Source organism: Cynocephalus volans, chromosome 14 (genome assembly GCF_027409185.1).
Source record: "Cynocephalus volans isolate mCynVol1 chromosome 14, mCynVol1.pri, whole genome shotgun sequence".
Taxonomy (NCBI): Eukaryota; Metazoa; Chordata; class Mammalia; order Dermoptera; family Cynocephalidae; genus Cynocephalus; species Cynocephalus volans.
The window spans coordinates 29,864,111-29,892,050 of record NC_084473.1 but is presented as its reverse complement, the minus strand read 5'-3'; the positions used below and the strand labels follow the sequence as shown (position 1 = coordinate 29,892,050).

The window sequence follows — 27,940 nt, the reverse complement described above, 5'->3', positions numbered from 1 at the left end:
AAAAAAAATACCAAGACCTCAGCCCTAGAGATTCTGGTTTTATTGAGTTGAAAACCACTGGACATCAGCTGTAGGATCAAGAGGCCTGGGCTTGGGTCTTGGCTCTTTTGTTAACTGTGTGGCATTGGTTAAGTTTCTTAACCTCTCTGAGACTAATTTCCTCAACCATTTAAAAATGTGAGTCCTGATTCAACCTTGCTTGGGTTGCTGTGAAGCTTCAAGCAGCTATATATGAAAGCATTTTCTGAGCTTTAATGGAGATTGCTGTTATTCTGAACATGTATATGTCCCCAGGTATCACCTTTGGGGCCGCTTGCACCTTGAGCTGTATGGAAAAGACCCTAGTTCATGCAGTTGCTAAGCTTCCTGCCCAAAACACAGAGGTGTTCAGAGGAGTCCTGGAGCAGCTGCGCTGGTTTGCTGGGAAGCAAGTCAAGTCTGTGGCGGTGAGTCTCTGTTCAGATGCAAGCAAGGCCCACAGGATGGGGCCTTGCATCAGAAAGCAGGGTGACCTGCTGCGGACTCCCAATTTTTAGCCCAGTGGGCCTCAGACTTTAGGGCTTAGAATTGCCTGGGAGGAGGGTTGCTTATTAAAATGCAGATTCCTAGGCCCTAACCTCAGAGATTCTGAGACAGTGGGTCTGGGATAGAGCCCAGGACCAGGTTTTTAACAAGCCCCTTGTGTGCTTCTGATGAAGGTGGTCTGTGGGCCACTCTGAGAAACATCCGGTCGTTTTCTCTTCGTCTTTAGCCCTGAGGTTGGAGAGATATGGCTTCCTGCTTCCCTCTTCCTGAACTTGGCCAAGACTGTCATAGGTGAATGAGAGATGTGTTAGGGAGAAGCCAGATTGGGAGAGGGGTTTCCTTTCAGAATCTAGGAGAGAACCAGAGGCAGAGCCCCGCTGCCGACTGTTCATAATCGGCATTCAGTCTGGCCCCCAAAACCCCAGTTTGCAAGTGGTTCACACACCCTGTGCCATTTGGGTTCAAAGCAGTTTATGGTGTTCAGAGGAAAGCTATTCCTTCCATTCTATTTTTTTTATTGTTTTTAAATTAAAATGGAACAAAACCGCCAACTCCCAATTCCCTCACCCTGCCCCTAGCACCTGCCACTTCTGATTATAGATGAGGAAGTATAAACTCAGAAATCTCTACTGAGTTTCCTAGTTCTGCTAGAATCTACTTCTAGGAAGGATTTTGTTTTCATTGTGCAACTGATTTTCTTCCTCTTTCCTAATAATAAGAATTCTGTATCTGATTCTCTGTACATTTTTGCCAAGTTGCCAAGAAGTTCAGATCGAAACAGAGCAAATTGTTCAACCTTAAGTCTCCCTCCTCTTTTTCCTTGATCCTTATCTTCCATTTCCATTTTAATAATTCAGTGGCCTCTGTGATAAACCACCTCAATCCTTCCAGAAAAAGGTTGGGTAAAAATCAAACAAACAAACAATTTAAAGGAGCTTGCCTGGTAGATTCAGAGCTGGGTTCCCATGCCAAGTGTTCTGATTTCAAGTTTTGCACATTTTTTCTGAAGGCCCAAGTTTTTACTATGCCGGTCTTGTGTTTACAGGGGGTGCAGGTCCTCGGTAGGTGCCCCCCACCTTCCTTGTGTTCGGGAGCACGAGTGAGCAAGGGTTCCTGGGGCGGGCTCTCACGGCACACTCTCTGCTTGTCCTAGTCCATTGGAGGGAACATCATCACTGCCAGCCCCATCTCCGACCTCAACCCTGTGTTCATGGCCAGCGGGGCCAAGCTGACCCTTGTGTCCAGAGGTGAGCTGCCTGAAGCAAGAGGTCCAGAAAGAAGGACTTGGGGGAGAAAAGTCTCACCAAATAGGTCATTTTCTAGAACAGCAGAGCCCAAAGTTCAGTAACCCAGTTGTCCTAAGGTTTGGATCCAGGGAAGCTGCAAAGGAGGTGCAGCGAGGTTGGGGGCCAGGAGAGCTGGACCTTTCCTTTATAAAGAAATCACAACAAAATCTGCCACTTGGATGCCTTAGCCTGTGGTATGCTGAGGCCAGAATGCACTGGCTCACTACTGCCAATTGTTGGATTCTCAGGAATTCTGTGAGCTGTATGTTAAACACGACCATTATTAAAAATTAAATGATATACACTTGAAATGAAATAAATTATATTCAAAACTTTTGCCTTGGGGACCAATGTTAGCATCTCTCAACTTTAATATTGATGTTTTTCTCTCTGATCTTTGCCCCTAATGAACCAACCCTATTCCTCTCCAGACAATGAATTGCAGGGTAGGGATGCACAGGGCACAGACTATGAAACTAGACAGCTAGTAATAATAAATACTCAAAATGTTCACTTCCTAATTACTTCATTTTACTATTATCTCTGCTCATGAAGTTATTAACATCTATCGTATCTGTACAGTGGAGATGCTCTACAATAATGCACTACTGTGCATCTCAGCCTTGTCAGAGGGTCCCCAAGACCTAGTGGTTTTCTAGGAGGATTTAGCATAAAGTCAGACTCATGGCTATGATTTATTACAGCAGAAGGACACAAAGCAAAATCAGCAAAGGGAAAGGTGCATGGGGCAGAGTCTGGAAGAGAACAGGCACAAGCTTCCAGAGCCCTCTCCCAGTGGAGTCACACAGGATATGCCTATTTCCTCTGGCAATGGGTTGTGACATACCTGTGAGGTGCTGTCTACCAGGGAAGATTGTTACAGACTCAGCACCAAGAGTTTTCTTGGGGGCTGGTCACACAGGCAGCCTCTGCCTGGCACATACCAAAAGTCAGAATTCCCAGAAGGAAAGCAGGAGCTCAGCATAACTGTGTTGTTTGTACAGTTTAGGCACAGTGAGTCACTCTTATCATGGAACGGTGGGAAACTTTGTGAAATACAAGTTCCCAGATGTCAGTCAAGGGTCAACCCTGTAAACAGGCCTTGCAGAGAGAGGATAGTGTTCAGGGCTGCTGTCTTAACTCTTTGCTGCCCTCTTCCCAACTTCACATTCAGTGATGTCACTTTGGTAGCTTGAAAGTGGCTGTGGTGGGAGCATTTACACCACAGAAACTGGCAAATGCTTCTGATCTGGGCCTTTTCCCTCCCCTGAAGATCTGGTTGTTAAACGTTCACCATCACACCATTGCTAAGGATTCCAGATGGAGGACTTGGCTCCAATTGTGCTGGTCACTCTTTCTGACTCTGGGTGTCAGAGACCAGAGTAAAGAATCCCACAGGTGGGTTGTCCTCTGCCCCCAACGTGGTCCGCAGCCTCTCCCTCACGAGGGTCCCTCTTCATCTCATCTCTGTACAGGCACCAGGAGAACTATTCAGATGGATCACACCTTCTTCCCTGGCTACAGAAAGACCCTGCTAAGGCCGGAGGAGATACTGCTCACCATAGAAATCCCCTACAGCAGGATGGTGAGATGTCAGGAGCTGGTCCGTGCTTTGACCAAATTATTCCTACTTCCAGGATCCAGCCAAGGGGCCAACTTTTGCCTTGGGGACCAACGTTAGCAGCTCTCAACTTTAATATTGACATTTTTCTTAAAGAAAACATAATTTTATTATTATTTTTTACATTCTAGGATGTTGTTGTGGAGCGGTTGGGAGGGAGTGGGAGGGGAAAGGGGAAGGAAATGGGATGGAAGAAAAAGGAAGGAGGAGGGGTGGGATTGAGGCCTGTGGCACCCCCCTCATTCCCACAGAGGAGACCAGGGGGCTTGCCAGGCTGGGTGCAGCTGTCAGGGGGGTGTGCAAAAGCCCTCACCCCCGACCATCCCAGCTTGGGAACCTGGGGCCCTTCCTGCTGTGGCTTGGTGGTCGTCGCTGGGCTGGTTGCACATGTTAGGGGGTGTGGCCCAGGCCCTTGGCCTCCCACCACCCTGGCTTGGGAGAGGCTGGGACGCTTCCTGTGGCAGCTCAGTGGTTGCCACTGGGCTGACTGCAGGTGTCAGGGAGGCGTGGCCAAGGCCCTTGGCCTCCCACAACCCCAGCTTGGGAGGCCCAGGGTGTTTCCTGTGGCAGCTCAGGGTTGTCATTGGGCTGGCTGTGTGTGTTGAGGGTATGTGGCCAAGGCCTGAGGCCCCCCCCACCCCAGCTGGGAGAGCCCAGGGTGCTTCCTATGGCAGCTCAGTGGTCACTGCTGGGCTGGCTGTGGGTGTCGGGGAGTATGGCCAATACCCTCACCCCCCAGCCTCTGGATTGGTGCGGGTGTCAGGGGCCATGGCTGAGGCCCCCGGCCCTCTCCCTTTTCTGGTTTGGTCGCCCAGGGGACTTCCTGTCCTTCTAGGTGTTATAGGTGTTCTTTGGTGAAATAAGACCTTTACTAGTTAATATGGAACTTTGTCTCTGGTTGTGGGTACTTTGTTTTTTCTTTCACTTCTGTTTTTGATTATTTGCTGTTCCCACCATTTAAACTAATTTGTTGTCCTTTGCTTACTTCTAAAATGGGGGAACTTCCTGTGGGAACAAGTACTTGAGCTCTGTGGTTGAGCTAAATTGCTGCTTTGCTGCTGATTCCCTAGGGAAGGCTTTTTGTGCAGCTCAGATTTTAATGGTTGACTTATGGGTACTTCTGGCTCTTGAGAGATCCAGTGCACCTGGGTTGTGTAGAAACTCTGGTCTGGGCCTGAGTATTTTCATCAAACCGCACCCCATGCAATTCTATATTCCTGATCAGTCTCCTCTGAGTGGTCCTTCATTTATTAGGGTACAGATCAGCTGTCCTTGCTGTGCCCCAGTGTTCCCCCAGTGGGCCCATCTCCCCCACCACCCGTGCTGCAAACACTTCCCATGGGATGGGCCATGCACCGGTCCCTTGCGATGACTCACCAACCTCTGAGTGGCTCCTTTTTTTCAGTTGTTGTGGCTCTTCAGTCCTGTGTGAGTCCACAGGAACCCTATTAGTGGTCTTGCTGGCCTGGGGGCCACCATGGCCCTGTTCTCCCCTGCCACCTTCAAGCAACTTCATCCGAAGGGCACAGCTGTGGCTTTTGCTGGCTCCTGCTCCATGCACCCAGCAGCTCCAGCCTGAACGTGATTCCCAGAGCTTTGAATTTAATTTCACAGACCAGTAAAATTTTTTTAAAATTACGAGTGGAGAAAGGGAGAGAAAACAGGCAAAACACTACCCAGTTTTCATTTTGCCAGGTGTGGTCATTAACATAAGCATAGTTTTTTTAACAGAAAAGAGATTTTAGTATTCAGAATTAGGAAGTTTTCTCAAATAAGATGTGGTCAGCCTGACGCTGGCAGTTCCTGGCACCCCATTGAAATGTCACCGGGGACTGGCACAGTCCTGGGTGTGAACATCTGGAAACTCTGCTCAAGAACCAAGTTCAAGTTCTAGGGTCAGTGCCGACGACAATGCTTGACACCCAGGAGTCTGAACTAGCTCTGTCATGTGGAGGGGCCTCTGTGGCCTCAGAGGAATGCTCATGGCCATTTGGGGGCCTTAACAGTGGGCCTCATTGTGCTTTTCCCAGTAGATCTTCTTCCCTTAAACTTCCTGCCTTTGGTGTTGTCAGAATCTGCAATGCCAGGGTGAGCTCAAACCTCAAGAGGAACCTGACACAGAAAGGACTTGAAGTCAGATGGTTCTTACCCAGAAAGTAACTCGCACTCACTCCTGTCCCCAAAGACAGGCCCTGGCTCAGACCCAGGGGGAAAGGTGTGTTCAAAGCACAGAGGCAGCAATTGTTTCATTGTGTGATACTTTCCTGCAAGAAGCAGGATTTCTAAATGGAGCCAATAGCCTGGTGGGCGACAAGTCAGAGAGAGCACCTGGGGAGGCCACCAGCCGGAGGTGTGATTCCAAGAGCCTCGGCATCGCACTGTCTCTGCTGGAGAAGCAGCCTGGCCAGCAGGTTTCAGCACAGCCCCCAGAGAAGCCAGGTGGCCTGACACTGGCCACCACAGTGGGGAAGACATGGGGGCTCTGAGGAACCTTTGTGAAAGCATGCTTCCTCCTCCCCAGCTGCTTGTTTGGTGGAGACCACCCAATGTTCCTTTGTCCCTGACTCTCAGCTTTCCTGACTAACAGGGAGAAATCCTAAACCCTTTTCCAGCTTCTGGGAATGCTATCTGGGACTTCTAAAAACGTGGTAGTCAGGCATATCTTGATCTTTGATTCCTGAGACCAGCTCCCCCTGCTGGTTAGCGATGGTATCGTCACCTCACTCCCCTGACATCCCCGGGCCTCAGGTTCGCTATTCTCCGTCCTTGCAAAACAAGGTTGAAAACAGGCACTTTTGTTCGTTCTTAGGGTGAGTTTTTCTCAGCCTTCAAGCAGGCCTCCCGGAGAGAAGATGACATTGCCAAGGTGACCACAGGCATGAGAGTCCTATTCATGCCAGGAACCACAGAGGTAAAGGAGCTGGCCCTTTGCTATGGCGGAATGGCCGACAGAACCATCTCAGCCCTCAAGACCACTCAGAAGCAGCTGGCCAAGTAAGAGTTGACAGCGAGATGAAGCTGCTGCGACCACTGTCATTGCTACTGCCACTGTGACTGAGGACGAGCAGTATGACTGTTGCCACTACTACTATTTCACCTCTACTACCGCGGCTGCTTCTACCAGGGCAGCCACCACAGCTACTCATGAATCCTGCTGCTATTACTTATGCAGCTGCTTTATTAACACGAGTAGTGTTACTGCTGCTGTACTGCTATTACCATAGCGACTGCAGCTGCTATTATTAGTGCCATTACCACTGTTACTGCAGCTACAACTAATATTACTCTTACTCTTTCTGCTACTGCAGCTGCTTCTGCTACTCCAGTTACTACAGCTACTCATTACTGCTACTGCTGTTACTATAGTTGCTACGTCTATTACGGTGGCTACTGTCATTGCTGCTATTCCTACTGCTATCACTACTATGACTAGTATTACTGCTGTGACTATCACTGCTGTTACCATTGCAACTAATGCTGCTGCCTCTTCTATTAATTCTATTACTCCTACTACAATTACTGCTGCTACTACTAGTATTTCTATTAATAGCATTACTGCTGCTACTACCATTACTACTGCTGTTTCTCCTACTACTGTTACTACTGCTACCGCTATTCCTATTGCTTCTAGTACTGCTGCTGCTACTATTACTACTAGTAGTGCTATCACTGCTGCTTTCGCTGCTGCTGCTATTACTGCCACTTTTGCTACTTTCTAGTGTTGCTGCTGTTACCACTACGATTACCACTGTCACTGCTGCTGCTATTACTACTATTACTGCTAGTATTGCTGCTGCTGCTGCTACTTCTTCTACTACTGGTATTACTGGTGAGGTTGCTACATTACACTACTTCTTATTCTACTACAATTGCTACTACTTCTACTACTACTTTTACTATTGTTACCACTACCACTATTACTGCTGCTGCCATTGCTAGTATTATAACTAGTAGTATTGCTGCTGCTGCTATGACGACTGCTGTTATTAATACTGCAATTACTAGTATTGATGCTACTACTGCTGCTACTACTATTACTATGGCTACTATATGGCAGCAATTAAACCAAGTACTTCCTTGGCATCATCCTGTATAATCCTTACAATAATCACATAGGATCAATAAAGCTTGGCTTGGAGTTTGACTCCGTGGTTCCAATTTCTGGTTCTGACACTTACAAGATGGGTAATGAAAGTCAAGTTATTTAATCTCCTCATGCCTCAGTTTTCTCATTGGTAAATGGGTATAAGAATTTTCCCTACTATGTTACTTAATTTAAATTAAAAGTGACAATTCTTATAAAGCACTTAAGGACATTGCCTAGTGTATTGTATGGACCCGATAAATTTATTATTATTTTTATGGTCTTTTACAAACTGTATCCACTTTTAAAGAAGGGGAAACCTGAGGCTCAAGGATGTTAAGTAACTTGCCTAAAGTTTGTAACTCTAAGTATCTGAGGCCAATTTTGAACCAAGGTCCATATGACTCCAATGCCCTGCTGCTCTGCTCTACACAAAATGATTGGGAGGGCCAGATGTGAGCCCTGTCCCACGCCCTGTACCCTGGCAGGCTCTGGAAGGAGGAGCTGCTGCAGGACGTGTGTGCGGGGCTGGCAGAGGAGCTGCACCTGTCCCCCGATGCCCCCGGCGGCATGGTGGAGTACCGGCGCACCCTCGCCCTCAGCTTCTTCTTCAAGTTCTACCTGACAGTGCTCCAGAAGCTGGGCAAAGACAACCCAGAGGATGTGAGTGTGGGGCCGGGCGAGGCACAGGTTCTCTGCAGCATGGTTCTCTGCAGGTTTCTCTGCAAAAGCTCGTCTAGGTGGTAAATTTGCTCTTCTCTTCTGCACGTCTGGGGACAGAAGAGCAGGTAGCAGGGACACAGCTCAGGAGCCAGAGAGATGGGAGCTACTGGCCAAATGAGAGGCTGAGCACTGGGCTGGGAGTCAGGGATGTGGGTTCTTGCACTGCCTGTGTTGTTACCTCACGGCGAGGACTTGAAGAGTGACGACTCTCTCCACGTCTCCGCTGTGACTTCTGCACAAAGGGGCAGGCGGACCACATGATCCTTCTACAGTAGCAGCAGAGCTGATATGACAGTGGCTTTGAAGGTTGTAAAGGGAACACAGAGTGTGATGAGAAAGTAGAGGGGACTGAGAATGTCAGGTGGGGCTGCCACGAGGAGGCGTGGAGTGCACACGGTGTGCGTTCAGAAGAGGGTGCTGGCTGAGGGGCCCGGCTCCTGAGCTGTGCTCACCAACACCCACTACTGTGCTTGTAACTATAAGCCAAGTTGCGCTAGGCACTGGAGCGGCCAAGTGTGGGGAGAACATGCCAGCCACGGCCACCCTAGAGTCCCAGCTGAGGAAATGGAGTGTGGAGGGAGACAGGAGAGGGCTTCACAGATGTGGGATGGCAGAGCCAGATCCCTCCTTTAAAAACACCGATAATACTTCTTTTTTCTGATCATAAAAGTAATTAGGACTTACTGTGGGAAACTTAAAAAGTACATGATTGTATAAAGAAAAACTAAAATTATTCCTACTCTCAGATCCCAGAGAAAACCAATGCTAATATTTTGGTTTATTCCTCTAATCTTCCTCCCACATTTATCTGTCCATCTGTCTGTCATACTGTTTGTCTGCCCCATCTCTTTCTCTCTCTCTCTGTCCTTCCATCCATCTATCAATATATCCATCATCATCTTATCTTTTGATCTGGATATATTGTTTTCTAAACAGATTTGGGATCAGGCTGCCTACAGAGTTTTATATCTCCCCTACTTCCACTGAGATTATATTGTGAACATTTTTCATATCATTAAATACTTCCCATGGAATTGAGGATGGTGAGGAAGATTTTTCCAGGAAGGCTGGGGGAGAAAGATATTCCCAACAGAGAGAGCAGCATGCATACATGCAGGAAGGAAGGAAGCAGCTTGGTGTGCTGGAGAAAGTACAAAGCATTCACTCTGCAGTGTGCAGGGGTGGCTGGAGATGAAGCTGAGGCTGTTAACGAAACACTGAGCTCCAAACCCACCTCTGGATGTTGAGATAGACCCAGCTAGTATTCAAAGGGGTATGAAATGAGGGGATGAGGGGAACAGTTGTCACTTTTATCACTTGGGGACAACCAAGGAAGGGATCAATGATCAAAATATAGTCCTGATCACCTCTGTTGTCTTACCTCCACAGAAGTGCGGAAAACTGGACCCCACCTTTGCCAGTGCCACTTTACTCTTTCAGAAAGACCCTCCGGCCAATGTCCAGCTCTTCCAAGTGAGTACAGATGGTGTGCAGCTAGCATCAGGGGCCTTTGCAGGCCACATCATATGATCAGTGGTCGATCACTGGTGAATGACCAACTTGAATTGTATGCAGGTGCATAAAGATCCAGTGAAGAAAATGGAATCATACTGACGTCAGTGTAGCTATGTCCCCTCTTTCCTAAATTTCTCTCTTGGAATTAGACTCTCATCTGCACCTGTTCCTTAAAGAAAAAGTGTTCTTTTTTTTTTTCCATTTTGTCTTTTCTGGCTCCTCAGTGGGGCTAATATGCAAAGCCAGAAGTTGTTTTAGCATGCAAAAACAAACAAACAAACAAACAAAACCCCCCACCCCCCCAAAACCTTTCTATCAACTGCAACTTTTTGAGAGGTACTAAGTGAAGGATCAGCAAACTTTTCCTGGAAACACTGTAGATTTTGTGGGCCATATAGTCTCTATGGCAACTTCTCAACTCTGTCATTGTAGTACAAAAACAGACATAGGCAATACAAGGGTACTTCAAAAAGTTCGTGGAAAACTGGAATTAAGAGAGAATATGAATCTTTCCATGAGCTTTTAAAGACACCTCATGTGTAAATGAATGAGTGTCCTGTGTTCCAGTAAAACTTTATTTACAAAAACAGGTAGCGGGCCAGATCTGGCCTGCAGGCCACAATTTGGTAATACCTGCAGTAGTGTGTAGTGGTCCAACGCCCGATCTTTGGGACTCAACTGCCTGTATTTGAATCCACACTCTGCCATTTTGTAACTGTGTAATCTTGAGCAAATTACTTACCCTCTCTGTGACTCTTTGGCAAATTAACTACGCATAATGATGCAAACATGGATAACGATGATACCTGTTTGATAGGATAGTTTTGAGGATTAAATGTGTTAATAAAATATATTTTAAATAGTTGCTGGCGTGCAGTAAAAGCTCAATAAATATTAGACATTAGTATTATTAATTTGAAAAACAAATAAAAAACAGAACTTTGTTATAAAATTAATTAATTTTAAAACACTTTGGAAAATACAGAAAAGTATATAGAAGAAAATAAAAATCACCCAAAATTCCACCTTCAAGAGAAAATCATTATTATACTTTTGTTTACTTATTTCCATTTTTCCTATGCATATATGAACATGCATATATTGTATTGACAGCATGTATTCTTTTTTCCTTCAGAATTCGAATCATTACACACACACACACACACACACACATTGTGTCTTGTTTTTAACATGAGCATTCCTTCCTTCTAATTAAAATTCCTCAGAAGCACGTTTTGACGGTTGCATGCTACTCCATTGCATGAGTGTAGCACGACCCAGTCCCCAATTAATGGACATTTAGGCTCACCTTTTTTTATTGTTGTTCCTGTATATAATAACACCACAACCATTTTATCAATTGCTTCTCATGTGCCGTTCTATTTCCTTCACCCCGTGCCTCTCTGCCTCCTCCATTCTTACCCTTCCCCAGTGTCCCTTGGTCCTGTAGAAGAACAGTGTCCTCAGCAGCTCAGGCTGACTGGTGACTGTGTTGTTCCAGGAGGTGCCCGAGGGTCAGTCCGAGGAGGACATGGTGGGCCGGCCCCTGCCCCACCTGGCTGCGGACCTGCAGGCCTGCGGGGAGGCCGTGTACTGTGACGACATCCCTCGCTACCAGAATGAGCTGTCTCTCCGGCTGGTCACCAGCACCCGGGCCCACGCCATGATCAAGTGAGTGTAGTTGCGGTGGACGAGCTGGTGGTGCTCCGAGAGGAGGGCGCTGGGAGCACGCACCAGACTTCTTGCACCCTGCCAGGCACCGAAGTACAAAGATCATGAGGTTCCTCCAGGACTCCCCAGTCTAGAGAGGAAGGCGGGAAGTCATCACAAAACCACAGTCTGGAGAGGAGCAGGAGGATTAGGGGCTCCCTGGTGCCTGGAGAAGGTCTGCCCCTGGGAGGGTGGGGGGGCTGGCATTAAAGAGGCAGACAGAGGCTGGGTTAGTTAAGCCTGGGTATTCTGAACAGAGAGACCACACCTGGCCCAGAAAGCAACAAGGAGCTGCTGAAAAGCTCTTAACAGGACCAGGTTAGATTTGCATCTTGGATATTGGGCTACATTTAAATGCAAAATTTCAGGAGAACTTGACTTAGCACTAAAGGGAAGAACATGGCTTTGGTGTCTGACAGACCTAGGACTGAATGCCTGCTCCAGTGCTTAGCAGCAAAGATCTGGGCCTGTGTCCTTAAGTTCTCAGTTTCCCCATCTGCAATATGGTGTTTGTGTGAGGATTAGCTATAGAGGCCACAAAACACCTAGTAGAGAATGGTCACTTATATGTGTTTATGGAACTTGGAGAGCCTGAACAGCAAGAATTGCCACCTCTATAATCATCATCATCATCATCATCATCATCATCATCATCATCATCATCATCTAACACTCATATGACACTTAATATTTGTCACAACCTGGTTTAAAGCTTTTTACCTATATTGGTTCATTTGTTCCTCACAACAACCCTATAGGCAGGTCCTATTATTATCTACCTGTTCCAGATGAGGAAACTGAGACACAAACAGGGTAGTTAGCCACCCCAGGCCACACAGTAGGTAAGTGGGAGAGTTGAAGTTTGAAGCTGAGCAGCATTAACAGCTGGGCTGTGCTGCCTCTAGATGTTCAAGCCAGAGACTGTGAACTTCATCACCTGATGGGCATTAGACACACGGCCTGCTGAGTAGACAGCTAAGGAAAAACCCTCCCTCAGGCCCTGCCACTGCGTGGATTAGGGATCTGGTCTCCTGGTCACTCATTCATCTTTTCTGTTGCTGCTCCTAGCCTGGAGACAGCCTCCAGGAATGGTGAGCCAGACACAGACAAAATCTAACAGATAAATAAACTTTTCCAGGTCCCTGAAAAAAAATGTTTAAGTTCATAAGGGTATCAGCTATGGGATACATTCTTTCGCCTTTGTCTTGAGCCCATGTTGACAGTACCACGACCCACACTGTCTACACTCAGCCTCCACCCAAGTAGGATAGGGATGGACACTGTAGTGCCTGCAGCACGCAGGTTGTCCACGGGCTTCATGCACTGGGAGGGGAGCGTGGAAGGGCAGAAGCTGCGCTGACGTGGGCATCTGCAAAACTTAACCTCAGTTCTAATCCCTGTTACGCTGCTTTCTGGCTGAGTGACTTTGGACCAGCTCCCTAACTTCCCTGAACTTGAGTCTCCCCAAATGTAAAATGGGGTTAGTGATCATTACTTTCAGGGTTTCTTGTGAGGATTAACTGTTTGGAAGATGGCTGCTATGTCAGGGCAGTTGTCCCTACCTTTCTCTGAGGTGCCTCTACCCTAGTTCCTCATACGGGCATGGGCTGGAGTGATCAGTAAACAGTTTAGACTGTTATAACTGATAAGCTCTCCAGGCATTCTCCCTTTGAGGTCTGTATTGCCTACTTATGCCTGGGATAGCACTGTTAGTGTGGCGAGAGAAATTGGTTGTGTGAAGATGTTCAGGGGCACTGGATCAGTGGCACAGCAAGGGCCCAATGTGCTGATTCTGGATAATGTTAGCTGGTGGTGTGGGTTTATGCCCGAGCTCTCCAGAATAAATGCTGCTCACTATGAGTGAATGTGGAGACCAGACAGGGCATAGCATAAGATCCTACTCTCTTACATCCCCAGCAGCACAGTGGCCTGCATGTCGTAAGCATTTAATCATTACCTTCAGAATAAAATAGAACTGAATTAGAATCTGATAGAAAAGAAGGCAGAGAAGAGAGGAAATAGGGTGGAGGAAAACCCATTAAAATGAGGACAGGTTATCCCAACAGGTGCCAGGTCTCCCGCTTCAGTGTGCCCACTTGGCCTCTCACATTACTCATTCCTGCAGGTCCATAGATACTTCGAAAGCAAAGGAGGTACCAGGGTTTGTTTGCTTCCTCTCAGCTGGTGATATTCCTGGGAGTAACATAACTGGCATTTGTGACGATGAAACAGTCTTTGCAAAGGATGAGGTATGTCTTGTATTTTTTTACAGGAAGTAAAGTAAATGGAATAAGCATTAAAGTTTTAGTTTGTGCTCATTGCTCCAAATCCCTAATCCTGAAAGATTGTACATTTGCATACATCATGGTCATCATCCGATTGGCCAGTATTCAAGACAACCCGTAAAGGGATAAAACATGTTACTTGTTTATGTAAAGCATGGCTGCTGTTTGTACAGAGTAGGATGACTCCAAAGCAGCAATAAAACAAGGCTGGTGAATGTAATTTAATTAGCAATTGGGTTCTTAAGATACAACATTAAATTCCTTTATTAAAAGAAAATAGAATACATTAACAGTGGTAGTATTGCGTAGTGTTCTAAGAATACATTAAACAAACTAACCAGAAAACACCACTATCTGTCCTGATAATTTACTTATATCAAAGTTCATCTATTGATTTTAATTATATGGAATTATGCAACAACAACAAAAACTTTCCAACTATGTAAGACAGCTACTACAAAAATCCTTATACTTTACTCATAGGATAATTCTCAGATGGTCATTTTATAATTCCAGGACAGATCAAACGCTGAAAATTAGATGTGAGTAGGTGTTGCTGAAGGGTAAATTCACCTTATTATTGATGTAAAAGTGAAGGAGAGAACAAAAAACCACAACTATGAGACACAAGGGCCCCTCAAGGAGAGCATTTGGTAGAAGAACAAATTGCTTTACAAACTTTAAGAGCCCCCAAGAGCATTATTGGCATTATGGCTAGTGAGAGCAGCCAGGTTTACCACCACTGCACTAACCAACTAAGTCAGCAACTTGACTGGATCCTCAAGAGATAAATTCAGAGACTTGCATCGGTTCCCATGTCAGAAACCTCGTATTCTAAAGTGTGAGTTGGACAATGATTTTTTTGTTGCTTATTTTTTGGGGGGATGTTAGATAAAAATTAATTCTGAAAGAGAACCATTAGGCGATTATGGAAATGAATTGTTAAAAGAAAAGAAAAGAAAGCAACCATCGTTTTTCCATAAGTTGAAAATAAAAGTCTTGTTCATGGGTCATCAGGTCTAAGAACCAGCATTTGGGAGTTACTGCCTTTGGGCCTCTAGATGAAATATATGACATGCTTACAGCCTTTGAGAAGCTTTTGGTATACATCTCAGAAATAGGACATCAAAGAGAGTGGTGTGGTAGAAAGAAAATAAAAGCAGGAGTCAGGGCCTAAGATTAATCATGATCTGGTAACTAGCCAATCACGACCTTGCCTCCTGGGTCTTTGTCTCGTCTTGTGAAGACCAAGGATGTTGGAGTAGGTCCAAATTGACGAGTTCACTTCCTGGTGCCATCTCTCCCGTTCTGCTCATGACAGTCATTACTAATCTATTGCCACATTCTATCTGTGAAGCTCTTCAACAGGCTGCCGGTACTAAGTAATCAGAATTGGCCCTCGAGGTGAAATCTGTTTGCCATCCTGATCCTAATGATCTCTAAATCCCATTCCAGGTCTCCTGATTCTAAGCACTTATGAAAAGGCACATAACTTCAGTTAGTAGGATAAGGCAATGGAAAGGACCCAGATCATTCTTGAAGTGTGCTTTGATCCTGAGCAGCTTTGCTGGTATTCTGTAATTGACTTCATGAGGAGCTTCCTTGTGTTCTGGAACAGTCTGTCTCTGCTCCTAGGTTACATGTGTTGGGCACATCATTGGTGCTGTGGTTGCCGACACCCCAGAACATGCACAGAGAGCTGCTCAAGGGGTGACAATCACCTATGAGGATCTTCCAGCCATTATCACAATCGAGGTAAATGAGAATGGGCTGCCTCTGCAGGGGACTGAGTTCCCTGTTTCTGAGGCACATTTATTAGGATCCTCTAGAGGGGATTCAAATAGCAAGTAGAGATTTGGCTGATGGGCTGTTAAATCCCTCCCAGCCCTGGAACTTTTGGTCCTGTGAAACTCTCTCCTTCATGATCTTAGGCTCAGGCCACAAACAGCCATATTGAGTTCCTCCTTTCCAAAATGTCAACTCCAACTTGTTCCTTGTGGGATTCTTTGCTTTTCCTCAAGACCCATGGTTGTTCATCTAGAGCTGAGGAAATGGAGGAATGTGATTTTTTTGGGCCACAGGAGAGCTTCCTTTGCGTCTATATGTGAAGCTTCTGGGCAGTCATACAAGAGAAGAGGGAGGCATCAATCCAGGGAGCTTCTCTTTCCCTAATCAGAAGCGTCTTCCTCCCCCTGAAAGCCAAGTTACTGAAGCTTCTTTTTGATCCACAGGATGCTATAAAGAACAACTCCTTTTATGGATCTGAGCTGAAGATTGAGAAAGGAGACCTCAATAAGGGGTTTTCTGAAGCAGATAATGTTGTTTCAGGTACAGCTGCACCATGCAGAAGTGGGATGGGGTGGCCCCAGTTTGGGAATCAAATTTAAGAGATGCATGTTGAGTCCTGGAGCAGAAAAATGATTTCAAAACATTTCCTAACAGAAGATTCCCTCTCATGTTTGTAACAAAATAGTAACTAGTTGGCTGGGAAAGAGCTTCAGTCATCTTAATCTCTACTGTCCTGTCTCTAGGCTGGATCTATGTGATTCCAGAGAGATTATAGTGTACATATTCCAATTTAGAAGATTGTATAGGGAAGGTAATGGCCACAGATACCTGCTCGTCCTTGGGTCTGCAAGGGCTCTAACCACACAGGCCCCTCACCCTCCCCATCTTCTGCCTGAAGGCGTCTTTACCTGTCCTCAGTCAGCGCTCTCCCCTGCTCTTCCCTCTCCCCTCCTCTCCCCCCTCCCCTTCTCTCCCTGCTCCCCTCCTCTCGCCGCCTCTGTCTCTAACACTGTGAAATTAGGCCCAGAGCTCTCAATCCAGGACAAGGCTGCTGATAGCTCCTTTCAGAATTGCTTTCTGTATCGGCTGTTGTGCATTGCTATGTTGCTAGGAAGCCAACTCTCCCACAGGCCTGACAGCTTCAGTTCTGGAAGATGCTCTTATTATCAGCTTTTCAATCACATCGATTAACACCTCCTTTACTTTTTCCAAAATTCTACAGTGAGAGTTTTAGAAATCCTCGATTTCCACTGGCTGCAGTGAGAAGGGAGCTTTGCACCTGCTGCGTTTCTGAGTTGTTCTGTTTTTTTGTTGTGGAAAGTGGGGGTGGAAGACACTCAGCTAAGACTGTGGGACCGTTTTCTACCCCAGGCATGGAATCTAGGACAGTTGGTTCTTGCCCAGGCTACGGGGCAGAGTGCACTCTCTGTGTAAGCAAACCCACCCTCTGTAGCATGGGCTCACTACGGGGATCTCACTGCTTCCTCAGGAGAGTTGCACATCGGTGGCCAAGAGCACTTCTATCTGGAGACTCACTGCACCATCGCTGTCCCAAAAGGCGAGGCAGGGGAGATGGAGCTCTTTGTGTCTACGCAGAACACCTCGAAGACCCAGGTAGGTGTCCTGTGGGTCAGCTCAAGGGGCTGAGAAGGGAACTGGGAGCTCCTTCCTGGCAGACCAGGAGGGCAGTGTGGGGAGTGGGAAAAGAGAGATCGGGGCTGGTCCTTGAGTGGACGTAGTGGAGTGGGCTTGGAGCCAGACCTTGTCATCAACAAGCTGGTGTCACTGAGATTGTTACATAATCTTTCCTGGCCTCAGTTTCCTTATCTATGAAATGGGGCCTGGTAGGTTGTTGTACTGATTAGATGAGTTTTAAAATTTGGACTAGGGCCTGGTAAATGTTGGCTATTATCGTCCAGTGCTAAATGGCCTTGGTCAAGTCATATCCAGCCTCAGTTTCCTCATCTGTACAACAAAGGGATTGGGTTAAGTGGTAGCTACAGGGACCACTAAATTATCTGCAGCAGCTCAAATATTCCCCATTTCTCTGCTGCCTGTAATGTGACAGTGGTTGCCAATGTTTTTGGCAGCTGGTCCTACCTTCATGACCTACCAGTCCCTGCTAGCCAGGATGAGTTCCTGAAGTATGCTGTGACTAGCCGCTTGCCCCTCCAGCTAAAAACAAGTGTCTGCATTCAGTCTGCAGTGACCGATGAGTGCTGGGCCCCATCTCCACCAACTGTGGGGCAGCACAGGGAGGGGAGGAGGATTTTGAATCAAGGGATTTCAGAATTCACAACAGTAATTAGGCCCATGCATACCAGGCAAGATCTGGGTCGGGCCTGAAATAAGTCCAGATGATGCGCTCAGTGTGAATGTTTTGTCTTTTGCCCACAGAGTTTTGTTGCAAAAATGTTGGGGGTTCCAGCAAACCGGATTTTGGTCCGAGTGAAGAGAATGGGAGGAGGCTTTGGAGGGAAGGAGACCCGGAGCACGTTGGTGTCCACGGCGGTGGCCCTGGCTGCACACAAGTGAGTTCCAAAGTTTGCTTCTCCCAGCAGGTGCTGGGAAGGATAAGGCCACCTCTGCTAGGAAGGCCTTCTGGATTTCCCCATGTTGAAAGTAGTTTTCCCCTGCTTTGAATTCTCACAGTCCTCTGTTTTTAAAACTCTTGGGCATGGGGCGGGGGGCAGTAATATTGCCTGTTTCTGTGTGTTCTGACCCATGTGCCCTCGTCTTACCTCCCCTGCCTGGCTGTGAGCTCCCCAAGGGTGAGGACACACCTCGCATCCTTACTTTCCCCACACTGTCCAGCACAGTGTCTAGACAGCGGAGCAGCCTGGCACAGGTCTGCTCAGTGTGCAGGTGGAAAAGGCGGCTTCCCGCTGTTTTCACCCCTGAGACTCATGGAACGGGCTGGTGTTGAAGGCTCCTGGGTTTCTAACCCTCTTGATACTCCCCTCAGGACTGGCCGCCCTGTACGCTGCATGCTGGACCGTGATGAGGACATGCTGATAACTGGTGGCAGACATCCCTTTCTGGCCAGATACAAGGTTCTGGATGTTGGGGGCTGTGCTAGGGCAGGCAGTGCCATTTTGTAAGGAGACCTGGGGACGAAGGTCCCGAGACCCTGGGCTGCACTCTTACTTTTTGCATGACTACAGAGTAAAGTTCAAAGAAGAAATAGCAGTGATAGAAATTCAAATAGGCAACAGCAACCTAGAAAGGGAGGTGTGAGGGAGGCTGGCAGAACACCTCCCAAGAGATGCCACAGTGTGGCGTTCATGACTTCTGTGAATTTGCTGTGATCCAGATCTGGGCTTTGGCCAGTCAGGCAGAAACATAATTTGTCAGTAGACTGAGGGTAAAGCCATCGCGCAGGGTGGCTCAGGGTTCACATGTGCACAGGCCTGATGTAAAAATCAGAACAACTGCTTTATAATTTATAGTGAGAGATAAAACTTCCCAGGGGCCTGAACAGATGCAAGTTGTTAGCGTGGGCACCTGCTCTGCCAGTCCATGGTTGGGCACTGCCCACATTTCTCTTGGGGACAGCCTCTTCTATGGGCTTCTGTGTATGACCAGTTCTTTTCTGACCAATGCCTCATTTCCCTGTATGCATTAGCATGGCCTTGCAGTCTAGCACTATAGACCTGGGAGCTCTCCCTCTCCATGCACTGGCCTTGAACACCTCCTCTTTGACCTGTTCTGACTTTGTTTTATGATTTAACTCCTGGAAAGGGATTGCATTTCTCTTATTCCCAATTCTCATGGGCCTAAAGAAAGTAACTTGATCTTTTGGGGTGCTAGCTGCCACACTTGTAAAATGGCCTTTAAATTAAAGGGTTTTTTGTTTTGTTATATTTTTTGGTTTTGATTGTTACATCAAAAGGTCAGGTATGTGCAAGCACATTCATGCTTGTGCAAAGTGTAACTTTTTTGTCCGCTCCCCTCAAAAGCTGGGAGGGGAGTCTCCAATATATTTCCCAGCAGGAAGGATGAGTGTGGGACAAGTGGGCCTGGGGTCGAGGAGCTAAGTGTACACCACTGGGGAGATGTTATTTCCTCTCTTCTTCACCTGTTATGTTTTGGTGATCTCTTAAGATCACCTGTTTTTCATAGTGTGAGGTCTTGTTTTTTCTGATTCTTGCAGGTAGCATAAGTGGGAGGGGAGGATCAGAAGTAGACAGAGGGAGGGAACTGTTGATAAATCACTCTCCTTTTATCAGGTTGGCTTCATGAAGACTGGGAACATTGTAGCTCTGGAGGTCAATCACTTCAGCAATGCAGGGAACACCCAGGATCTGTCTCAGAGTGTAAGTAGGACCTGTCCCTGCACCTGGGGGTGACTTGGGTGGGCAAGGGCATGCCCAACAGCCTATTGGAACACAAAGGCACAGGCCTCTCCAATTCTTGCATGTTAATGTTGCATTCGCCTCCTAACTGGTCCCCACCTTCAGGTTCCCCATCATTGGTTAATCTCAAAAGCACAGAGATGATTGTATTTCTTCTCTGATTAGAAACCCATTCTTCCCATTCAAGATATATTGCCAAGAAAGCAAAGTTAGTTACAAAACTCTAAGTATAATGTGGTGATATTGTGTGCATGTAATATTAATTAATTAGTTAATTAATGAATATAACATATATATAGTGATACGCATGAAGAAAGTCTGTAAGAACATACACCAAACTGTTAACAGTGATTAAACTGTTGACATTGACTGAAGTGGTATTGAGGGGGCACATGCTGTCATTTTCTACATTGCACACTTCTGTGATGTTTGAATTTTAAATAATGAGTTGAATTGCTTTTTTAAAAAATAGGATCATTGAAGTATGCTTTACATACCATAAAGTTTATCATTAGAAATGTGTAATTTAGAGATTGTTAGTAAATTTAAAGAGTTGTATAACCATTATTGCAATTCAGTTTTTGAACATCCATTACTCCAGAATGATCTCTTGTACCCATTTGCAGTCACTCTTGTTCCCATTTTCCAGGCCTAAGCAATGACTATTCTACTTTCTGTCTTTATAGATTTTCCTTTTGTGGTCAAGTTGTATAATAGAATCATACTCTACGTAGCAATTGCTAGGTCATATGGTAGTTTCATGTTTGAATTTTGAAGAAACTGCCGAAGTGTTTTTCAGAATGTCTGTACCATTTTACATTTCCAACAGCAGCATTCGATGTTATCATTATTTTTTTATTTTAGCCATTCTGAGAGGTATGCAGTGATATCTCATTGTGGTTTAATAAACATTTTTCTAATGGTTAAGATGTTGAATATCTTTTCATGTGCTTATTTGCCACCTGTATTTACTCTTCAGTAAAATGCATGTTCATATCTTTTGCCTATTTTGTAATTGAATTATTTGTGTTTTTGCTCTTGAATTTTGAGAGACATATTCTAGAAATTAGTCCTTTATCAGGTATGTGTTCTGCAAATATTTTATCCCACTGTGTAGCTTGTCTTTTTACCTGCTGAATAGGATCTTTCAAAGAGCAAGAGCTTTAAATTTTGGCGAAGTCAAACTTATAAATGTATACTTTTATTAATACTGCTTTTGGTGTCAAGTCTAAGAACTCTTTGCCTGGTCCTAGATCCTGATAGTTTTCTCCTGTGTATCTTTCTAAAGGTGTTATGGTTTTACACTTTGCATGTAAGTCCATGATTCATTTGAATTGTGAGACTTAGGGTTAGGGTTAAGGGTTTTCCTTCCTTCCCTCCCTCCCTTCCTTCCTCTCCCCAACCTTTTTTTTTTTCTTGCCTTTGAATGTCTAACTACTGCAGCACCATGGTTGAATGCTCCTTTGAATTGCTTTCTAACTTTTGCAAAATGTCAGTTGGGCACAGTTGAGTGGGTCTATTTCTGGGTTCCCAATTCTGTTCCATTAATCTATGTGAATATCCCTCCACCAATACCACACAACCTTGATTACCAGAGCTATATAACAAATCTTGAAATTGGGTGCACTTATTTCTCCTGCTTACCTCTCCTTTTTCAAAATTCTTTATTCTAGTTACTTTACTTTTACATATAAATTTATTTATTTTTAAAGTACTTTATTTTTTATTTCTCAGTTTTCTATACCTACATCTTAGAATAATCCTGTCTATATCTACAAAAAAATCTTGCTGGAATTTTGGTAGGAATTCAGCTAAACGTGAATATCAATCTGGTGAGGATTGACATCTTTGCTACGTTGTCTTCCAATCCTTGAACATTATATGTTTCTCCATTTTTAATATCTTTCTTTGATTTCTTCCATCAGTGTTGTGTAGTTTTTAGCATGCAAGTCTTGTAAATGTATTGTTAGATTTGTACCTAAGTATTTTGTTGACTGATTGCAAATGGCATTGTATTTTATATTTCAGTGTTCACGTATTCATTGCAAGTATATAAAAATACACTTGATGTTTTGTGTGTTTATCTTGTATCCTGTGACCTTGCTGAGGTCACTTGTCAGTGTTAGGGGTTCTTCTGTAGATTCCTTGAGATTTTCTAAGTAGACAGTCATATCACCTGTAGATAAGGATAGTTTTCTCCCCTTCCTTTCCAATGTGCATATTTTTCTTTTCTTTTCTTGATGTATTGCAATAACTAGTTAGAACTTCCAGAACTACATTGAACAAGAGTGGTCAAAGCATATATCCTTCCTTTTTTTTTTTATTTTTAGGGGAAAAGCATTCAGTCTTTCAGCATTAAATATAATGTTAGTTGTAGGATTTTGTTTGTTTTTTAGATGCTCTTTATCAGATTGAAGAAGTTTCTTTCTATTACTATTTTATGAGTGTCTTTATAATGAGTGGGTGTTGAATTTTGTCAAATGCTTCCTTTCTGAAATTTCTATTGTTTGGACTTCTTGGACTGGTCCTCGAATTTTCTTGTATTTTCTCTCCTATTTTATCACATTGTTTTCTGTTTTGGGGAGATTCCTCAAGCTGCTTCCAACCCTTCTGCTTTCATAGTTTTAATTCACAAGAGCTCATTTTTATTCTCAGACTGTTTAACTTTTATAGCATTCTGTTTTTTCTTTAAGGCATAATACCTCTTCTCTCTGAGAAGATAAAGGACAGCTTTTGTGTTCTCCTTCATTTGAGAATGTGTTGTCTTTTTCTTATTCCTGAAGGATGATTTCACTGGGCATTAAATTTTGGATTGACAGTTCTTTCAGCTCCTGAAAAACTGTGCCACTTCCTTCTGGCCTCTATGGTTTCTGATGAGAAATCTTTTGTCATTCTAATTAGTTTTCCCCTATAGGTAAGGTGTCATTTTCTCTAGCTGCTTTTAAGATTTTTCCTTTGTCTTTACTTTTCAGAAATTTAATTATAATATGTCTTGCCATGGATTTCTTCAGGTTTATCTTGTTTGGAGATCACTCAGCATCTTGAATCTGCGGGTTCTTATCTCTTGAAAAAATTGGGAAGTTTTCAGCTATTATTTCTTTGAGTACTTTTTTAGCCTCTTTCTTTTTCTTTTTCCATCCAGGACTCCAGTGACATGAATGTTAGGTCTTTTGTTATAGTCCCACAGGTTCCTGAAACTATTGATTTTTTACATATACTTCAGATTGGGTAATATACGTATTATATTATTCTTCAGTTTATTGATTCTTTCCTCTGTCCCCTCTCTTCTGCTGTTGAACCCATCCAGTGAGCTATTTATTGTGATTACTGTACTTTTCAGTTCTAAAATGTCCATTTCGTTCTTCTTTATGTCTTCTATTTCTTTGGTAAGACTTTCTGTTTACTTCCTGAGGCTTTGTATATATTTTTTAATTTGAGTCAAGTGTGTTCATAAATGAGCATGGAAGCATTTTTATCATGGCTGTATTTAAACCGTTGTTAGATAGTTAACATCTTTGTAATGTCAGCATTGGCATCTATTAAGTATCTTTTACCATTCAGTTTGAGATCTTCCTGTCACTTGGCGTAACAAGTGATTTTTCATCAAAACCTGAAGAAATTCAACATTAATACGCAATTGATGATGATGATGATGATGTTCTGAGACTGTGGATCTTATTTAAATCTTCTATTTTAATTGGTTCTTTCTGACACTGCTCCCACAGCAGGTAATGGAGGTTGTGCTAGGTGAAGGTAGAAGTCTTGATTTCCCACCCGTCCTTTGTTGACACCTGGGCTGGGTGGAAGTGGGAGATGTAGATTCATATATTCTCCGTGGACATCATGGTGGGCATAGCCTCTTTACCACTGGGCTATGGTGAAGGTCCCGATTCTTCACTAGGCTTCTGACACCACCCAGAAGGGAAGGGAGGAAATGTGGTGTGTCATTTGCTCTCCAGTGACTCTACAGGGTGTAGGTAGGGCCTTATTACTGGTCATCAAGGATGAAAGTTCAGCTCCCTTCCTGGCTTTCTCTGATACCACCCCTGCAAAAGTGTTAGGGCACCTCATTACTGTCTCATGAATGTGGAAGCCTAGACTCCCACGGAGCTTTTGCGGGTGTGGGTAGGAATAGAGCCACAGTTTTTTCTGTGGTGTTTGGCTGATGTTGAGCAGTTATCGTCTAAAAGTTTCAGTTTTACTAGACTGCCCCTTTCCTGGTCCTTTGGCTAGAGAGAACAGTATTTGGGGGATAGAGTGAGTTTTTTTGGCCTCTGTGATCATTGCCATTTTTAGATTGCCAGCTCCTGGGATATATGAGGCAAAAAGAAACCCCCTGGAACTCACCGTCATGTCATTCCTTGGGTCCCAAGTTCCCTAGCAGGTCTGCCTTTTTCTCCATCCTTCAGACTATTTCTATGTTGTTGTTATTGATTTTAGATAAATATATATAGTGCCCAAAGTTTTTAGTGGTACTCAGTGGGAGTGTGGAAGTGAAAGTCCCTATACTGTACATTAGTGTTAGGTTTCTTCCAGGATGGAACCTGAATAATGCCAAATGTAGTTATCATGTGCTTTCATATTTCGTCTCATTTGATGCTCCTCCAATCACATTGTACATGACCAGGGTAAGACCAGAAGTGGGCGTTATATACTCCTCATTATTGTGGTTACAGCTTTGGCAAAGAACTTGAAATATTGAATCATTTAGAAAAATATTTGGGGGATAGAAGCCTTGGATGAAATAAAATCAATTGTGAGATACAACAAATTTACCTTGGTGGTATTTCCTTTTCAGGTTTTTAAAATCTTAATTATATAACCATACTAATTACGTATGTATTAATTCTTATTTTTTAAAAAAAGTTAAACATTTCAGGGAAAGCAGAAATTCCCCATTACCCCCTCAGGATCCCACTTCTCTCTGCTGGGGGCTAATTGGCTCAATTAGGAAACTTCACACTTCAAATCCAGTGTTAAAACTGTTCAAAAAAGAAATAGTTCTAGTTTTCTCATGATGTTATGGGAAAAATCAGGTTGAAAAACATACAGTCGCCAAAGATCTTACAAGATTTAAAAATTTTAATTCAATACAGCAAATATTGATTGAGTGTCTAGGGTGGCTACATAAAGAAGAATATGACCTTGTTTCTGCTCTCAAGAAGTATGCATATGATGGGGGATATAGATAACAAAAGAAGGAAAAAGAAATAGAAGTACAAATTGAGAAGCTGCTAAGGGAAAGCAAATGTGGAATTAACTGAAACATTAGAAAAATGGTCTAGAATATCTAAAACTGAAATAATCAAAAACATGTAAAGCAACTTGTGGAAAAGAGAGATTATACATGTGAAAATAAACTAAAACTGAACTAAAATAAATAAAATAAAAATGAAAACAACTTGAGGAATCTCCCCTAAAGAGAAAAATGTGGAATAATAGGAGAGAAAATACAAGAAAATTCGAGGACCAGTCCAGGAGGTCCAAATAATAGAGGTTTCATAAAGAAAGAATGGAAAAAGTAGAGGGGAGGAAACTATCAAGAAATAATTCAAGAATTTCCCCCAAACTGATGGACATATGTGGACATATATTTTGAGATTAAAAGAGCCCATCTAAGGCAGCACAATGAAGGGAAATAGACCTATGCTGAGTTATATCATTGTGAAATTTAGACATAAGATCCAGGAACAGGAGATTCAATACAGAGAGAGGTAAAGGGAATCAACTGGGATGACTTTGAGGGAAAATCCCAACATAACAGCTGGACAGAAGGCCTAGTGGTAGCCAATTAAATTGGAATAGGCCAGTTGGCTCCAGAACTGATTTCTTCAAAAAGATAAAACTGATAGAAAATCTAATGTGCTTGGACATAGTGAGAGCAGATTTTTAGAACTGGAGAAGACTTTAAGTTGACCTCATAATACATGCATAGAAAAATGAAGCAAATGAAAAAATAAAGACAATTATTAACTCTAGAGTGAAAAAGTGTTATCAAGAAAAAGAGAAGTAATCATAGAGTAACTACATGGTTTATCTGTGAGCAATGTTTACAGAATTATAATATTAAATTGACTGTTGATCAGATCAAAATACAACTATATGGGGATAGGAAGCTGCTGTGTGTGGGGAAAGGGAGCTGGGCAGAAACTAAATCTCCCTTTTCCATGGTGGAGAGACAATAGAAAAGTCTAAAACTGAAAAGTCAAAATATAGCAATATAAGCACACTAGTTAGAGATGGAGAAATTAATCTAAATGGCTGGTTGATAATTAGCTATGAAGACTGCAAGTGGTTGCTCCTAGAGAATGGTAGAAAGGAAGGTGGAAGGATGCTGTTTTTCATAGCACAACTCAGAAGTATTGGACTCTATAAACTCTTTGCAGTACAACTTTAGTAGGAATAAAAATTCATTTACAGTGAATTAATAAAATCAACTCTGTTTTAAAAAGGCAGGTGATTAGTTTCAACTAGAGGGTCTGGGGAGGGCTTCCCCATGGAGGAGCTGGATGAGGATGTTAATAGGTGGATAAGGTGCAGGAAGGACACTGTTGCAATATCCTGGGGAAGAAATAGCTTGGCCTGAAGAACAGTTGACAGTGAGGCTGGGACAGGCAAACACAGGCGCAGCCTTCTGAGTTTTTGTTTGAGGAGCCAGTGAAATCAACACACCGTTCTGTCCCATTTTGGTTTCCTGTGCTTCAGATAATGGAACGAGCTCTATTCCACATGGACAACTGCTATAAAATCCCCAACATCCGGGGCACTGGGCGACTGTGCAAGACCAACCTGCCCTCCAACACAGCCTTCCGGGGCTTTGGGGGGCCCCAGGGGATGCTCATTGCTGAGTATTGGATGAGCGAGGTCGCAGTGACCTGTGGGCTGCCCGCAGAGGAAGTAAGCTGGGATGTTGGTGGCACAGGTCAGAGTGGGTTAGCCTACTTTGGGGGGAGAGTGGCTTTGAATCTTGGGCATCTTCTATGTGGGGAGAGGATGGGCAGGTGCTGCTGAGGGGGGCTGGAAGCTTAACTTTAGGTTGTGCCCTCCACCCCAGTCTCTTGCTACTGACAAGTCCTCAGTGTCTCTCTCCTTGGTAAGGTGCGGAGGAGAAACATGTACAAAGAAGGAGACCTGACACATTTCAACCAGAAGCTTGAGGGGTTCAACTTGCTCAAGTGCTGGGATGAATGCCTAGAGACCTCTCAGTATCATGCTCGGAAGAGTGAGGTTGACAAGTTCAACAGGTAAGTGCCGGCAGAGGGAGTCCCATGTTCTGGTCTTCTCTGGGATCCCTCATTCTACAGCCTTTCTGCTGAACACAAAATAAGAAGCTAACAATTTGATGGATAAGATGGATAACTTATGAGGCTGCTGAGTGCAAACCCATTCCTAGCCATCTCTTTAAGATCTTGTAATGATCTTCAGCCTGGGGGCAGATGGGCTCACAATCTGCACCCAGGGCCATAGCCCATCAGTCGTGGTTCATCTTTACACATTTGTGTGCCTTCTGGGCACACTGTGTTACAGAGAGCACTGGCCCAGGACTAAGAACACTGCAGTTATATGCCTGCCTCTGATACCAATCTGTAAATGTGATCCTGGCAGTCACACCATCTTCCTGGGCTTCAGTTTTGTCACCTGCCAAGTGGATGTCATTATGATGGCTCTGTCTTCCTCACAGAGTTACTCAGATAACTGAATATAAAGTACAGAGAAGGCTTCATTACCACCGGCGAGCCACAGTCCCACCCTGGGTCGGTGACAGTCCAAGGTCACCAGGGCCCTCTCACCCAACATGAATTCCATTTAGGGAAGAGGAGAGAGTCAGGACTCCCAGGGTGGGTTCTGCAGCAGCTGCACTGGAGGACCCAGAAACCAAATTCTTACCTTTCTCATTTTTGTCTGCAAAATACACATAACTGAGTTGTGTTTGAGGCACAACTCAGCTATGACAACGATGACATGGGCAGCTCCACGGATGCCCTGTTCCAATTTAATACAATGATGTTGACTGAAAATATGTCTGTTCTGACATAAATTTGGTGGAC

The 27,940-nt window shown here is 44.4% G+C and overlaps 1 protein-coding gene across 1 annotated transcript in view; it reads left to right on the top strand.

Annotated features, from left to right (window-relative positions):
- The window catches only part of XDH (xanthine dehydrogenase), a 73,086-nt gene that overhangs the window by 31,341 nt on the left and 13,805 nt on the right, over positions 1-27,940 (top strand). The window contains exons 11-26 of the mRNA XM_063078064.1: positions 295-446; positions 1,679-1,772; positions 3,287-3,396; positions 6,242-6,426; positions 8,005-8,179; positions 9,629-9,712; positions 11,256-11,425; positions 13,590-13,713; positions 15,385-15,504; positions 15,981-16,077; positions 17,027-17,151; positions 17,935-18,068; positions 18,503-18,590; positions 19,767-19,853; positions 26,598-26,789; positions 26,991-27,136. Coding sequence (XP_062934134.1) covers positions 295-446; positions 1,679-1,772; positions 3,287-3,396; positions 6,242-6,426; positions 8,005-8,179; positions 9,629-9,712; positions 11,256-11,425; positions 13,590-13,713; positions 15,385-15,504; positions 15,981-16,077; positions 17,027-17,151; positions 17,935-18,068; positions 18,503-18,590; positions 19,767-19,853; positions 26,598-26,789; positions 26,991-27,136 — 2,083 coding nt within the window. The remainder of the gene's footprint in view (positions 1-294; positions 447-1,678; positions 1,773-3,286; positions 3,397-6,241; positions 6,427-8,004; positions 8,180-9,628; positions 9,713-11,255; positions 11,426-13,589; positions 13,714-15,384; positions 15,505-15,980; positions 16,078-17,026; positions 17,152-17,934; positions 18,069-18,502; positions 18,591-19,766; positions 19,854-26,597; positions 26,790-26,990; positions 27,137-27,940) is intronic.